Below are 17916 nucleotides of genomic sequence, written 5' to 3'. Positions count from 1 at the left end.
AACCAAAATTAAAAAAACAAATCATAGGTCTACGGAACTACTTGGTTCTTTCTCATGTTAACAAAAAAAAAAAGTAATTTCAGAGTTTTAGATTGCAACATATATTTCTGGAGTACAGGACTATGGTGTAGTTGTGAAGCTCGATGGTGATGTTTATCGTTGTAATTCAGTGATCTTGTTTGCGCTCATTCTAGTTCTTGTGGCAGTGTTCTGGCAATGAAAGCTCGAACACAATAAAAACAAACGAACGAACAAACAAACGAACAAACAAACCAAACTAACGAAGAATAAATTCAAAAAAGTAAATTAATTACAACGATTGAAATTGGAACAAAATAACAATAGTTTATTGTGGCCTACAGATTTGTAAAAATTTGAAATTTAATAGAAATTACCAATGCATGAATTTCAAATTTACAAAAAATTATTAATACTTAATTTAGTGAATTAGAAATTTATTAAAATAATTACATTCGTAAACTTATAATTTAATTCACAGTAAAATGTTATAATCAGAAAATCAAAAAAAAAAATATGCTTAAACTTAATCTTTTTCAATTTTCCGTATATCAAAATTTTACATTTGAACAAATTTAAAGATTAATTCAAATCGGGTTTAAATTGGTTAGATTAAATCTAGAATGTAGTGTAAATTAGATAATTATAAATTGTTCAATTCAAATCAAAATGTGTATTGCCATATAAACTTTAAACAATAAGTTTGTGACACGTGTAAAATATATATAGTAAATCGTCATTTCTGTTTACAATATAAAATCATTTAAAAGTTGACCAAAATCTATACTGATTATTTATCTTAATATCAAATCACAACCCGTTTAATGAGTTTGTAGCAAAAAGCTTAATATCGGCGTGACCTCGAAGATTCATATATATATAAATATATACCAGTACTAGAGAATAAATTACATTCACATCTTGTGCAACACAAACCAAACTGTATTGAACACTTTTTAGGACTACATGGCAACGTAAGTTTACTAAATATATTTAATTAAATAGTACAAGGGAAAAAAATTTATAAATTTTTAAAATAACACAATCATATAGATCTGGAAGAAATGATTGTGAGTTGATATATTAATCAATATGAGGTTTATTTTGAATAAATAAAAAGAAAATAAAAATGTTAGCACTTCGGTCAGTTTTGAAATTGAAAAAAATAATATTTATCAAAAAAATGTTAAAGAACACCCTCAACCGAAATTCTATCGGATATAATATATGTATTGCCTGTCAGATGCACATGATTTCACTCAATGCAAAACTTTACAAAAGCATATAAAAATGGCAAAATGTCTTTCTTTGTTATGTTATTGTAATTGTGTAAATATAATAAATCAGGCTGTTAGCTTTCTCTTTTGAATAGTATTACATTAATATTGTCATTTTGTGGCCTTTATATAGCTGACTATACGGTATGGGTTTTACTCATTGTTGAAGAGCGTACAGTGCCATATAGTTGATAATTTCTGTGTCTCTTGGTCTCATTTAGAGAGTTCTCCTATTGACAATCACACTACATCTTCTTATTTTTATAAGTACAAATGTATATTGAATACTGTAAAAGTAGACTCATTAAAATTAAATTTTCTAAAGATTTTATCAAATTTGTGAGTTTTGAATCTGTGGGTTTAACAAATACAGAGAAAATTGGACTTATCTGAATTCTAATAGGTATAATCGAACAATAATTATTGATTGAATATTGGACTTAAATTAATTGATTGCTGTTTGCTTTACGTCCAGTGACAAATATTTCATGAACGCTCGAAACGATCAAACTTTAATCACTTTCTTATCGATTTTGTGGGTTTTTTTTCCATTTCATTTCTTCCCACAATTTGTATTTACAAATAATTCTTTGAAAAACGAAACAAAATAATGTTTCCACTGACTATTAATTCAGAGTTTATTTATATCAAATGGTCTAAGTGAACAGATCATATAACTATGTGTTTAACACATGTAAACAAATTCGTAAACTAATTCGTTCATTGTGTGTTAATTTACGTTTTTTGATTGAGTTAAGCCTTGCAATTGATAGTTTATAGTGTGTCTTTCTATGTTGTGATGTTATACTATTGTTTCAGAAAAGGGAAAAGGTTTTGCACCAATTAAAACGTTTAATCTCGCTGCAAATGTTTGCACCCGTCCTAAGTCAGGAATCTGATGTACAGTAGTTGTCGTCTGTTTATGTAGTTCATACGTGTTTCTCCTTTCTCGTTTTTATATAGATTAGACCGTTGGTTTTCCCGTTTGAATGGTTTTACACTAGTAATTTTTTGGGGCCCTTTATAGCTTGCTGTTCGGTGTGAGTCAATGCTCCGTGTTGAAGGCCGTACCTTGACCTATAATGGTTTACTTTTATAAATTGTTACTTGAATGGAGAGTTGTCTCATTTGGCACTCATACCACATTCTGACAATCAGGAAAGGTTAAAAGCGAACGAATATTCAAATGCTACTTCGGGTACATTTTTGATATACGCCTTAACCAAGAACACATAACTACCTCAGTCTATCTCAAGTAACGGGTACATACCTTTGTGTCTTTCATTTGAATTGTCCGGTTTTGCAAAATGAGTTCGTGATTTCCAGACATAAATACATAATGTTTTTATTAGTTGCTATGAGCTTTAATCAACTGCGGCAACTTTCAGATCTGTACTTTGTGTACTCTGTGTTTTTAGGTTTTTTATCGATCTGATGGGTTTAACCTGTTTCAATTGATTTTTATATATAAAAATAAGAAAATCTGGTATGATTGTCAATAAGACAACTCTCCACAAGAGACCAAATGACACAGAAATTAACAACTATAGGTCACCACACGGCCTTCAACAATGAGCAAAACACATACCACATAGTCTGCTATAATAGGCCCCGAAATGACAAATGTAAAACAATTGAAATGAGAAAACTAACGGCCTAATTTATGTACAAAATAATGAACGAAAAACAAATATGATACACAAAAACAAACGACAACCAATGAATTACAGTCTCCTGACTTGGAACAGGCACATACAGAATGTGGCGGGGTTAAACATGTTTGAAGGCGCCAACCCTCCCCTAACCTGGGACAGTGGTGTAACAGTACAACATAAGAATAAAATTAAAAAATCAGTTGAAAAAGGCTTAACTCATCAGATGGATACAAATAGAAATACATCTAACAAAAACACAGAATGGACGTGGCAGGGTACTTGTACATCCCCACAACAAAAAGACACTAAGTACAGATCTGAGAGTACCCGCAGTTACTGACAGCTAGTTGAAAGCCAATGACAATAAATACAATAAATTATGCATCTAAGACTAAAATATCAATCAGTACACATCTATCATTTAATGTATTCAGTGAAAAGACGTCATTAAAAGCCATGGAAAAACATATCCTTGTGCAATGACAAGATACAGGTATCGACATATTGATGGCAATTAATGTGCATATAAAATAATATTTAGTTTGATTTCAATTAACTGATAACAAAATCAATATTAATACCAATAAAAACAATACTAAAAGTTCTTAATACAGAGTTGAATTGGTAACCTTGTAGTAGAATAGAATTAGTTAAAGGATCGATATGTTCATCAGGATCGTATCTAAATTTCCGGGCTCGGTAAACAACATCTCCGTAAAAATTAAGATGTGCTATCCTGTTTGAAATAAGTTTTCTACAGGTACAACCAAACTTCAAAACCAAATCTTTATATTTAAGGAAGAATTTAGTAAAGTTTTAAGTAATTTGTGGTAACGAAATCCCTGACTTAATAATTTACCAGTAATACATAGCTTACGTTTATTGAAATCCAAAACGTCACATTATAGGTTGGTTTTTATGTTGTACTGTTACACCACTGTTCCAGGTTAGAGGAGGGTTGCAGATGACTAAAGTTGTCGTTTATTTCCTAGGGAAACCACATAAGAAATATTTCCCTGGGAAACTATAAGATTTCTGGTGGAAAATTATGGAAATGCTTATGCGTAAAATAGAACCATCTTACTTTTTATTTCCATCGGAACCCTTAATATGTAAATTTTCCCAGGGAAATATTTTTGATGACGCGTTTCCATCATATTCTTTTTGGCTATTCTTTTTCATAAAAAATAATCTTATATGAGATATTTCTTTTTGTATCACTGATTGCTCGTCTAATCCTTTGAAATTTAACTGGTAAAGTTAAGAAGATTCCAATAAGTAATATCGACTCATGTTTAGAAATCTATCAATCCAATAAGTAATATCGACTCATGTTTAGAAATCTATCCATTTTTCTTACATTGTATATGAAGAAAAGTCGAATTTCTATTGTTTCCCACACAGAACACGTTTCCTTTGGAAATTATTTGCTGTGTCTTTGCTTTTGATGTTTCATATTCGCGTAAATATTTTATGTCATGAATTGGTACACCATAGACTTTCTTTTTTATTGTATGAAATACAAACACATGTAAGTGGCATTAATACATGCTTATAAATAGGAAAACATAAATCTGATCTGAACAAAAGGACAATTAAGCCCTCCTGTTGGACAATTAAGCCCTCCTGTTTTAAATTACATATATATATATATATATATATTTATTATTCAAAAAAACTTTTAACAAGGGTTTCCCTAAGCTTTCATTTCATACCAAAATTACCTAAATATTTTACTTATTGACAAAGTTACAGCTATGTATAAGTACTATTTTGTTAAGAGTTTGCTCTTCCTTCTTGTAAGGTCCAAATTAGTGGTTCTATACCTTATAAACAATTTAAAGTATAATACAATGTCTCATGCAATTGCAAACTGGAACTTCCATGCTTCTTTTTTAAGGAATAATGCTTTTTCTATAAAATAGATTTTTTTAATCAAAGATCATTATTTATAACAACGAAACAAAAGTATGCATAACAATATAGAGATTACAGATTAGATTATTAGTACTATTATATATACCACGGCATTGTATTTAAAGACAAAATACTTCGTGGTCAGAATTAATAATCATTGTTAATCTAGAAGGAAGTGTACTAAGGTCATGATTTTATATTAACGATATATAACATATTATAAGTTACACAGTGTGCTTGTGACCTCAAAAGATATATACGGGATCAGTAATTTGCTGACCCCATGTATATCGTATAAGGTGACTAGTATACTGTGTAAAATCTTTCTTACCGACTATCTAAAATGGGAAATTCAAAGGTAGTTGTAAAAAAAAACAATAATCCATATGATTCATTTGTTGTTAAAGTTATAGTAATCAATGAGTGAAAGTCGGCATCTCTAAAACATGTTTTTGTCTAAAAGCTTAAACAATTTTAATTATGTATACTTACAATGCATGTTAATTTAAGAACAACACAGTGTTGTTTTTTTAAAGGAAGTAACTCTACTATTAACTACTATTAACCGTGTATTTAGAATAAACCACTGACCTGATCTGATATTAAATATACACTTTTCTCACTTGTTCGCTTTTAACCAATGATATTCCTAGAAGTTAACAGGCCATAAGATAAACATAAATAATAACCTCTAGAATATCCACTTAGGTTGTAAAATTGTCAAAATTGAAAACAACAGTGAAAATAAATTCCACTAAAAAGCAATAAACAGTTATCAATAAACATTAAGAGAGAGGCGAAGGATACCAAAGGGACATTCAAACTCATAAGTCGAAAATTAACGGACAATACCATGGCTAAAAGAGAAAAAGACAAACAGACAAACAATAGTACACAAAACACAACATAGAAAAATAAAGACTGAACAACACGAACCCAACCAAAAACTTGGGGTGATCTCATGTGCTCCGGAAGGGTAAGCAGATCTTGCTCCACATTTGGCACCTGTCGTGTTGCTCATGTTAGTACAAACCCGGTGATAAGTCTAATTCGGTAGGTAATATTCGGTGAAAGGGGGAGGATTGTAGTTACGACAATTGGAACATATTCGTTGTCATTTGTGAAACAGATATTCCATAACGGTCAACCAACTCGTGATTGCGTCCGTAAAATTTACGAAGGGTTAATTCCAACTTCACCACTTGGAAATCTTAGTTTAATAGCCTCCTTGTGAGCAGCAACCCTCTATACCAAGGAAATTATGATAGGAAATACAAGCCGTAGAATATCGTATTAACTGGGAGATGTATACTCCGTATGCAGGCGCTGCTGGATAAGATTCAAAAAGATGTAAAATGAAAAATTGTTATTTTTTCCGTGTTAGGGACAAAGAACAGTAAATAGGCTATGTCACCGATTTTGGTAAAATTTGGCATACAACTTTGGCTCGTTGAACTATAACTGAAAACCGAAAAAAGTAATGCATTTATCTTTTTTATTTTCTAAATATTACCGATTGAATGCTGTAAGTTCGAACCTCGCACGTGGCAGGTCCATTAGACTTTTTTCTTAATTGATAAGGATTGTCAGCTTTCCTACCGAAGGTCGGTGGTTCTCTCCGAGCACTCCGGCATTCACAACCAATTTAGAAAACTGGCCCCAAGATAAAGCCAAGAGTGCTGAAAGTGATGTGAAGTACTAACAGTTCATCAAATGCTGACCAATCTGTAACCTATTTCGTAGTGAAAAATGTAAAAAATCCACGTTTTACAGCTTATAACGCCAAGATGTTACGCTTATTTCGACGTTTTGTAGTAATTTGTTCACATCTATATAGAATACCACTTTGACTGTTATTCGAAGTCGGTGACCCTTTTATCATTCTACATCAGTAAAACGGAAATTTATGTATCAACAACATATGATTTTCCAAGAAAATTCTATGTATAACATATTCGGCATTTGATGATTAAAAGACACATTTAAGAACAATATTCGTCGATTTTATTAGCTTACTATACATATGTTCACCTATTTTGAGAGAATTCAATCGATAATATCAAGAACATTAAAGAGATAAATGCATTACTTATTCGATTTTCAGATTCTCTTTCCCCCCTTCCAATTCATTTAAAGTCGAAGTCTATTAAAAAATCTCAAACCATAAGTATATTTATAGGAAAATCATCCCCCATTTATATATTTCCCAGCTATTAGACATACAATATTGTCATCTTAAGGATGTACTTAGGTGAACTTAAAAAAATCTAGAATTTAAAATTAATATTATAAGCCAGATGAGTATTAGTTATGGAATAAAATAAGCTAAAAAGATTGATAGGTTATGGAGCTCCTTCTCTTGATATTTAAGTTTTAAATTATGGCGGGAAAAGGCGGACTCGGACTTTTACCTTATATTTGCATTGGTATTATTTGGGTCTCAAATCGAAAGAAAAAAAACCTAGAATCTGCTTAAATTTTGGTAAATGACCTTTAATGAACTATTGAAGTCTTATATGAAAAGAAATTGGGTGTTATGGGGCAAAATATTTTACCCTGCATCGTAGGAAAAAAAAAACAAGGAGTCCGAACATCTGACAAAAATTCCTAAACCTAAAAGTACATCCTTGATTAGATGATAACAACACAAACGAATCATTCATAATAATTAAATAAAAAGATATGTACAAAGTTTTTACAGACAACCTAACAGAAGATGAATATTTATGACCCATATATATTGCTACTCAATTTTAAATTATCTCCGTGAAATTGCAAAACATTGATATATTTGACATAATACTAAAAAGTGTCAGATACCAGCGACCTTTATATAGGAAAAGACCCCCTTTCCAGAATACTTATTAAGTATCAATTAACCAAAATTGACTGCCCGAGACTATTCATCAATATGAATTTGACGCGACTTTATATAGCAAGGTAAACTAGTAAATGCAACATTATTCATTGAGTACCTTTGTCGTATTTAATAAATTCTCCGGGTTTTTAGGCTGGTTCTCTCCCTTGAAACATACGGGTATCTAAGTCAGAGCCAAACAGATAAAGGACAGGGAAACAGTTAAGGCGGTTTTATTAAAGGTTAAGACTTTTGAAAATACATATGATAATTATGTTCTTAATGTTAAAAAGAAAAGTTTTCTCATTGAAAATCGGACGCCTTCGATGAATGTTTAATATCTCGTAGCCATTGTACAATCTCTATGGAATTAATCAAGTCAGAAATGACCAATTCTTATTTTTTTCAGTAATTTGCTGTGCATAGACTTTGTACATTTACAGAAATGTTTTATTTCTTTCTTTCTTTCTTTTTTTTAAACTGGCAAAAATGCGTGCACTGATAATGAAAATGGACATCTGATGAGATGTTTTTTCAATCATCTATCAAAAAGCAATGTAATACATAGAGGGGATTACAGAATAGTGAACAATTAGTGAAAACTATTTAGAATAGAGAAAAAATGCAACAAAATATGAAGAACAGAAAAGAATGGGGAAATGTAGAAATATTATAGAAAATGTCATCACAAATAAAAATATATAGAAATGAAGGACCCCCTTCCGAACACTCACTACTTGCTGGTTGAAGTGCAAGGTTTCCATACCCAAAAATTGTTTCTTTGTTTCTCAGATTAGGGTATGGTAATGCAAAAGTAACCGCGTTAATAATATAAATACCACTGCCGCTAATCGAAATTCGCTTTCAAAATTTAGTGTGATACAGTATCGTTTTTTATTCCAAAATATGAGTGTACACGTATAATTACAGCCTTTTGTCGCCATAGACTGTTCCCTTAAATTGAAAAACCTGAAGATCATAAAAAGTATTTCATAAGAATTAAATACATTAATAGAGGTATTGATTTTATTAATTTGTCTAGTATTTTTCATGACTCTACGGTTCAAAACCTTATACCTCCATATTTTGATAACATAGCCACCTATAATTTCTTATTCGTATAAACAAATTCAAGTACTCGCATAGCGTTTGGTGTTCGTACCGGCCGAAAAAGCAGCCTCCAATGTGGTGTTGGTATGACGTAAATATGTCAACTACATTCAAGGCTTATGATATAGTTCGTCTGCATTGAATCCAGTGGCAAGTCCTATGAATAGCGTACTTTTTAACTTGTCCACTTTGCAACGTCTTTTTTTAAAAGAAATATTGACCCCAAATCATAAAAAACGTGGAGTTTGTGAAATCAAATGTATTATCTAAGACTACCTAACAACAAAATTATTTTCATTTACCTGTGTTTAAAGTTATTGCAAATGACTGATATTTTTGTTCGAGCATATTGTTTTTCTTAAATTGTTTAACATTTCATACCGATATAACATGTTATTTTTATTATTCTTCCCTTAGTTTATTTATTTTGTATTTATATTGTATCTTAGGGTCAAATTTATTTGTTCAGTGTATGTTCACTGGTGTTAATATGTCCTTTGATTGAGTAAAGCTTTTTCAGTTGATATTTTATAGTGTGTCTTTCTATGTTGTGATGTTACACTATTGTTTCAGGAAAAAGGGTGAAGGTTTGGTACTATTAAAACGTTTAAACCCGCTGCATTTGTTTGCACCTGTCCTAAGTCAGGAATCTAATGTTCAGTAGTTGTCGTTTGTTGATGTGGTTCATAAGTGTTTCTCGTTTCTCGGTTTTTATATAGACTAGACCGTTGGTTTTCCCGTTTGAATGGTTTTACACTAGTACTTTTTGGGGCGCTTTATAGCTTACTGTTCGGTGTGAGCCAAGGCTCCGTGTTGAAGACCGTACTTTGACCTATAATGGTTTACTTTTATAATTTTTGACTTGGATGGAGAGTTGTCTCATTGGCACTCATACCACATCTTCTTATATCTATATATCTGAGAAACTGCGTGTAACAACAACGGCTGCTAACATGTAAATACGTACACTGCACAACGGTCCACTACGCAACACTTCATTGCGAAGTGGACACAACCCGTTGCGCAGTGGACACAAATCGTTTCATAGGGGACACTAGAAAACACCCGCGACATCCCAGATCCGTGACTAAATTAAAGTACCTACGCCTTATTTTAAGCCTGGAGTTTTAGTATTCGTATTGTCATCTGATAAAGTTGTGCTGATTATAAGGTGTATAGTTTTCTCTGCTATCAAAATCTTTCTGTTTGAACCCGTCCTGGTTTTCTTACTGCAACCGGAAAATTCATGTGACAAAGATTAAATTTAGTAGTATTAATCCCTGTACGAAGTTCATGACCTGGTTATTTTAGTATCATAGATTTTGCGGACAGTTCGTCGACTCAGCATGCGCGAAAGCGTATAAGACACGGATCGATAACGGTCTCCGAATTTGGATATTTTCTCAAAATTGGCGTTTTCTGAGGAAATAAGTTTGTTTCATAGACAAATTTAGGAAGTACAAAACACTACATTTATACATCATATCACAAATATTTCCGACTTTGTATGGTTTCAGAGGAGTTGCGGCTCAATGAAATCGGTCTCTTCCTTTAGTAGTATAGATATATATATATATATATAAAGTTACGCAGTAGACATTCGTGAATATTTTAAATACGGCTAGTAATATTTTCTAGTAGTTAAAATTGCAAATGAAATAGTTAAAATCATTTATTCTGTCAGATTCCTGAAGAAAAAATACCTTTAAATTCTAATTTTTTTAGCATGGTAGAGCCTTAAGAAATCGTTGCGAAGGGGCCATCTTGGTACACCATGTTCACTTTTACAGAGTTGTTGTTAAACTTACCGTTCAAGTTAAGGTTGCATATTTTGTATTTATTTCAAACTGATGTAAAGGTATTGACATGTACAATTAAATCACTTATTTCTCAACATTTCTTTTTTTCATTTTCCAATGGTGAAAAATGGACATTTAAAATAAAAAAAGACCCATATATGGCCCGCTAAACAGATGACTGAAATGTATTTTTTATTGAAATTTTGCGAAAGTATAAATTATAATAGTTATTGCAAAAGATCTAGTCTTCTCGCAGTGTTAACGACGTTTCTGAATAAAATCTATTAGTTTTTTTTTCTGTATAAGGAAATGGATATTAAACTGCATATTGCTAGTAAACATACAACGATGATAGTTTGATAAAAATAGACAAGACACACGACAAACAAATAAAATAATTCGACTTACAAATATATATATAACCGAGAGGTTAATTTAAAAAAAAGGACCAAAATATCGTCCTCCATCTAAAATAGATTGGCAACGGTGTCGTCAGGTCACAAAAGACGCCCTTTCATCGTATTGTAAATATTGGTGTGAACGGGAAAAATCCGATAAAAAATCTCTTTATTCATATTTAAATAAATGTTTGAATGTTGTGGATATTCGAATATCACATTTTGAAAATAATTCAGAAATAAATTAAAGAGTACATAATACGCATATTTTTAGAATAAGAAACAAACTTCAAGTACTTTTAAAGCGGTTTGTGTTTGTACCGGCCGACAAAGCAACCAAAATGGGGTGGTGGTATGCCGTAAATACTACACAGACGTTCTTAAAAATGGAATTTTAATTTCTTCTACATTCAAGTCCGTGTGGTCCACAGAGAGTCATATAGTAAACAATCATATCATAACCACAAGACAGCTTAAGACCTCTTCTGAATATTTGAAGGTCCCTTCTATGTATTGGTTACCCAAACTACTAAATAAACTAGTTAAATATCGTTTCATCTCGGCCTCTAGTAAGTGTTCTACAACTAATCTTTCATTGCTTTTAACTAGTTCCTTAACTACTATTAAAGAACTGATCATTAACTTTTGTAATAAAATATATGAAAATAGTGGAATTAACTATTTTTGGAGTGTAAAAAAGTCTTTGGATGTTTTAGATAAACTACGTGCTTTTGGTAGTCATTTTGATTCTGTTGACAGTTTTGACTTTTCAACTCTTTACACTACACTTCCACACAATCTTATCAAATAAAAGTTTTTCAATTGATTACTAGTAAATGGTCGTTTGGTAAATCCGAATGCAAATATATTTGCTGCAACTCATTTAAAGCCTTCTTATCTAACAAGAAAGGTAAATCTGCTAGAAATACTTACTGGAGGTGTGATGAGATGATTGAAACCGTTAACTTTCTCCTAGATAATATTTATGTACGTTTCGGCAATAAAGTTTATCGACATGTTGTAAGTATTCCTATGGGCACCTATTGCGCCCTTTAATAGCAGACTTGTTCTTGTACTGTTATGAATTACATTTTATGACCAAACGTAGGAAAGACCCGTCAAAATTGCATTTAATTGATAAATTCAACAACACTTACCGTTATCTTGATGATATTTTTTCGTTAAATAATCAAGAATTTTCTAAATATACTGCCGAAATTTACCCACAGGAACTTACTTTAAATTAATCAAATATAAACGGTAATAACTGTTCTTTCCTAGATTTAGATATTCCAGTTTTACACGGGAAACTCTACACTAAATTTACGACAAAAGGGACGATATTTCGTTCCCTATTGTTAATTATCCTTTTTTGGACGATGGTGTTCCTTTGGCACCATCTTACGGTTTTTATATATCACAACTCGTTCGCTATGCCCGTGTCTTTTGTGACGTTTTGGATTTGTAAATTATTAAGTCAGGGATTTTGTTACCACAAATTACTTAAAACCTTTACTATATCCTTCCATAGATATAAAGATTTGGTTTTGAAGTTTGGTCGTACCTGTAGAAAACTTATTTCAAACGGGATAGCACATCCTAATTTTTACGGAGATGTTATTTACGGAGCCCGGAAATTTAGAAACGATCCGGGTAAAGTTATCGATCCTTTAAATAAACTTATTCTAAAATGTTACCAATTCAACACTGTAGTTAGATCTTTGAATATTGCTTTAATTGGTATTAACATTGATTTGGTTATTAATAAATTGAAATCAAACTAAATATTAATTTTATATACATATGCACATTCATGGCTCTACAATTTGTCGATACCTGTATCTTGGCATTGCACAAGGTCATGTTTTTTCTGTGACTGTTAATGACGTCTTTACACTAAATCCATTGGATGTTGGATGTGTACTGATAGATATTTTAGTCTTAGATGCATGATTTTTTTTATAAGTTGTTATTAGCTGTCAGTAACTGCGAGTACTCTCAGATCTGTACTTTTTGTTGTAGGGATGTATAAGTACCCTGCCACGTCCACTATGTGTTTTGTTAGATGTGTTTATCTTTGTATCCATCTGATGAGTTAAGCCTTTTTCAACTAATTTTTGTAGTTTGTTCTTATGTTGGTCTGAAAAACCACTGTCTCATGTGTTGTACTGTTACACCACTATCCCAGGTTAGGGGGAGGGTTGGTGCCTTCAAAAATGTTTAAACGCGCCACATTCTGTATGTGCCTGTCCCAAGTCAGGAGCCTGTAATTCAGTGGTTGTCGTTTGTTGCTGTGTAACATATTTGTTTTTCGTTCATTGGTTTGAACATAAATTAGGCGGTTAGTTTTCTCGTTTGAATTGTTTTACATTTGTCATTTCGGGGCCTTTCATAGCTGACTATGCGGTATGAGTTTCGCCAATTGTTGAAGGCCGTACGATGAACTATAGTTGGTAATTTCTGGGGTAATTGGTCTCTTGTGGAGAGTTGTCTCATTGACAATCATACCACATCTCATTATCTTTAAATATATCCGTTAATTGAGTCCCTGTTGGATGTAAAGTAACGTTTCGGATGCAAACTAATCCACTCTAGTCCGGGATGTCCTTCAAAACATCTTAAAAAAACCTATGGTCTATATCATATTGCCTCCGGTGCAGACCATATTGTTTTGGAAAATTCACTACCACAGTTCTGATTTAATACAGACACTTTGGATATAGTTGGTGGCAAAAATCAGGATTTTGGAGGTGCGTCTAATCTCTAAGTATAAGCCATCATTTATCACAGTTAAATCATATTTATATGATTTATGCTTACAGACTACTTTTTACTAGAATAGCCCTAGCAAGAAAAGGTCGACATCAAAAGTTTGCCAAACAGATGAAAGGGTTGAGAACACACAACGAAGAGATTCTAATCCGTCTTAGACTAAGTCTAAGTAACTACCCTTTTGGAGTAATGCCCTGGTTTTTGGTGGGGTTCAATCTTACGTTTGCCTTACACGTTGTTTATGTTGGTTGCCTTTTCGCAATTTTAATTTGGCCATGATGTTGTCAGTTTTTATTTGACTTATGATTCTTGATTTCTACCTTCGTATTTTCACTCTCTCTTTCACCTCTGTCCGAAAAGTCGATCTCTTCAGAGTACATGATGTTATTTGCTAGAAATTGGGATAATGACAATGCAGAAAAACACGTGTTACGGGGGTAGAATGCACCTTGTGTCTGATAGCTTTGACAGTCAATTCAGTTTCGATAATGATTTGTCCTTGATGTCAAATATCAATGAAGTCAATGTCATTGATGGAAGTGGCTGTTTATTTGAAATTGTTTGCTTTGATAAGATAAGGTTAGATAAGAAAACTTTATTTCAATTCGGTATAAATCAAATATCCAACACAAGTTCTATGGAGCTTTTGACCGAATATATTAAAACATATAAATAACATAAAAACAGTCCAAGATATAAAGTACCTGCAATATAAAATTAGAATCTCACACATAGTATGCAAGAAAATTAAGCAGCAAAATTAAAATGAAGTAAAGCATTTATCAATATGATTTACCTCTTTAAAAGTTTTAAAAATTTAGATTAAAATATGGTAACAATTTAGATAAATAGATTTTTATAAAAATCAAATAAAATGTTTTGAACTATAATATATTCTTCGAGATCTAGAAATTTCAAAGAACAAAATATTTTCAACCTGCATTGCATTGATTACCTAATTTCTGGAAAGATGTGTCAAAAACTAAAATTTAAAATATATATAAAAATTAATGAAGAAATATATTTATACAGCTCTAAAAAAAGAAGACAATACAACCGTTAAAGACAACTTGTTTTCTTTTGTGTTATTTGTTTTAAATATGACTTAAAAAGGAGAGGCGGAAGATACCATAGGTCCATTCAAACTCATAAGTCGAAAATAAACTGACAACGCCATGGCTAAAAAAAAAAGACCAACAGACTAACAATAGTACACAAAACACAACATAGAAAACTTAAGACTGAGCAATGCGAATCCCACCTAAAACTGGGGATGATAAAGATACTGCGAGTACTCTCAGATCTGTACTGTGTGTCTTTTATGTTTTTGTTATTTTTTGTGTGTGCTTTGTATCGATCTGATGAGTTCAGCCCTTTTCAACTGATTTCATAGTCTGTTGTATATTTCGTATGTACTTCTTATGCTGTACTATAACACTACTGTCCCAGGTTAGGCGGAGGGTTTGGCGCCGTTTAACCCGGCCTGATTCTTTAAATCGTATAACCAATATTTGCTCTGGATTTTTATGACCATCTTTTAACTATCAATGTTCTTCTTTTTTATTATTTTCTTAACAAACCCATCATGAAGTGTGGTTATTATAATGACTGTACTTAAATGTGACAGTTTTTTCATCTAACTGTCATCTCTTTTTCAAAAGTGATGTATTTTTTATTTTGACTCAATACTCAATATATTTTTAGCCATGGTAACACAGATCAAAATGCTTCTTCTACGTGGTCTAAAGACAAGTGTTTGACCATAACGTTTGCCGTTGTCCTGTTTATAATGGCACTTGGAACTGGCTACATTTCCAGAGTTGCCCTGCACATAATGATATGGCATATTGGTCCGCCGATGGATTTGAATAACAACATATCACGTCTTAGTACTCTAAATGGATGGTTGAAACCTAATTGTTCCACCTGCAACGATACAACGTTTCAAACTGATATGACCATTAAAGGAACTTGGACCTGGGCAATATTTTTAGTCATTATAACACCTTATGTTTTTACGATTTTGAAATGTCTTTTTCAAATCTGCTTTAAGAGTAACAAACAGCAGGCAAACAAAGAGAAGGCAAACAAAGAAAAGACAAACAAAGAGGAGAAGACAAACGAAGAAGAGAAGACAAATGAAGAGGAGAAGACAAATGTAGAAGAGAAGACAAACAAAGAGGAGAAAACAAACGAAGAAGAGAAGACAATCAAAAAGGAGAAGACAAACGAAGAAGAGAAGGCAAATGAAGAGGAGAAGAAAAACGAAGAAGAGAAGACAAACAAAAAGGCGAAGTCAAATGAAGAAGAGAAGACAATCAAAGAGGAGAAGACAAACAAAAAGGAGAAGACAAACAAAAAGGCGAAGTCAAATGAAGAGGAGAAGACAATCAAAAAGGAGAAGATAAACAAAGAAGAGAAGACAAATGAAAAGGAAAAGACAAACGAAAAGGCGAAAACAAATGAAGAGGAGACAAACGAAGAAGAGAAGACAAACGAAGAGAAGAAGATAAATGAAGAGGGGAAGACAAATGAAGAAGAGATGGCAAACGAACAGAAGACAAGCAAAGAAAAGAAAAAAGGAAAGAAGAAAATAAACGAAGAGGAGAAACCAAACGGAGAAGAGAAGACAAACGAGGAGGAGAAGACAAACGAAAAGGAGAAGACAAACAAAGAGAAGACAAACGAAAAGAAGACCAACGAAGAGCAGGCGTTTAATAAAAAAACGTTTTTGTTGGTAAGTAAAAATTAAGAGATACAATTTTCAATCATCAGCAGACCGTAAAGTACATAAGAAATCAAACAAAATCAATATATAACAGGATTTCGCGTGCATGTCACGTGGCAACCAGAATCCATGTTACAACTTTTAGTTTTAGATACATGATTTTTTCATTAGTTGTTATTGGCTTTGAACAAGTTTTCAGTAATTGAGTGTACTCTTAGATCTGTTTATCATATATTTTTTCATTTATTGTTTTTTTTTTTACATTTATAATCAGGCCGCTAGTTTTCTCGTTGAATTATTTTACATTTGTCATTGCGGGTTAAAAATCAATAATTTTGAATACTATATATATTATAAAGCAGATGACTTAAAAATTCCGCGAACCTGCATTTTATCATGACATTATAGATAATTTGAAATCAGCATTGTATGATTACTTTTGCCGGTAGACCCTTTAAGCTCTTATGAATCTTTTGTTTTACGTACGTGCATGAAATATGCAAAGGCAAAAATTGTGTGCCGTGCTTAATTTTACTTTTTCGTTTTTACTAATTAACGTTTATAAATATAGATCTTTCTTTTGACCTCTTTGTCTGATGAAAAAACAGTTTCCGTTGATTGGACACATTCTTTAATGGGCTGTTTATAAAATGAAAGTTGATAGAGCATAATATGTTAATGTATTTTACTACGAGCAACAAGTGCAGACAAGTAGAAGATCACGTGTTAATCTATGATTAAAGTCATATGAAACGAGTTTCTTGTAATATAACTATTATCAAACTTACTGAACCAATGCATGCATATATGCTAAACTAGTCCAGTATGCACTTTTTTTTTAACATTTATTACAAATCTATAACGTATTATCGATAAATAATATATCGCAAGTTTATTAACTTTCAAGATTGTTTCCGAAGTTTATCGGATCTTCACATTGGTAAGCAATCAATACAGAGCATGTGGAGCATGTAAAAAAATAATTGAACTGAGTCATGATATTTTTTTTTTATATTTCCCAAGCACTCCTATTTGTCAGTTAAAATTTTCCTTAACAGTTGTTAAGTGATTTGATGTGTTTAATATATTCTTAAAAATCAGTTATTACTATTTACCTTTCAGTGCACGTTTGTTTACAAACTTTCATCACGCCCATCTCCCCTTTCATCACGCCCATCATATTCAACTTGAAAAAAAAATGTGACTTTACCCAATAAACTTAATTGAATTTTGATACTACAAAATAGGAAATACAACACTACCAAAATAAGACTCACACAATATTTTATTTATATATCTTTCAGATGACGTTGACAGAGGTTATTCATACAGTTGGACTTTATATTTTAGTTTTCTTTGTCCTACCGTTGTTTGATCCGATTTTA

At 31.9% G+C, this 17916-nt stretch overlaps 1 protein-coding gene across 1 annotated transcript; it reads left to right on the top strand.

The window, feature by feature from the left end:
• Positions 1-835: 835 nt before the first annotated feature.
• LOC127717775 (uncharacterized) lies at positions 836-16857 on the top strand. The gene is made up of 2 exons (XM_052223608.1): positions 836-992; positions 15508-16857. The coding sequence occupies exons 1-2, from the start codon at positions 985-987 to the stop codon at positions 16553-16555; spliced, it is 1056 nt and encodes a 351-aa protein (XP_052079568.1). The 5' UTR covers positions 836-984; the 3' UTR covers positions 16556-16857.
• Positions 16858-17916: the final 1059 nt, after the last annotated feature.

The sequence above is a fragment of the Mytilus californianus genome, unplaced genomic scaffold, assembly GCF_021869535.1.
Source record: "Mytilus californianus isolate M0D057914Y unplaced genomic scaffold, xbMytCali1.0.p SCAF_10, whole genome shotgun sequence".
NCBI classification, from domain to species: domain Eukaryota; kingdom Metazoa; phylum Mollusca; class Bivalvia; order Mytilida; family Mytilidae; genus Mytilus; species Mytilus californianus.
The sequence above is the reverse complement of the archived record's forward strand: the minus strand, read 5'-3'. Positions and strand labels throughout refer to the sequence as shown.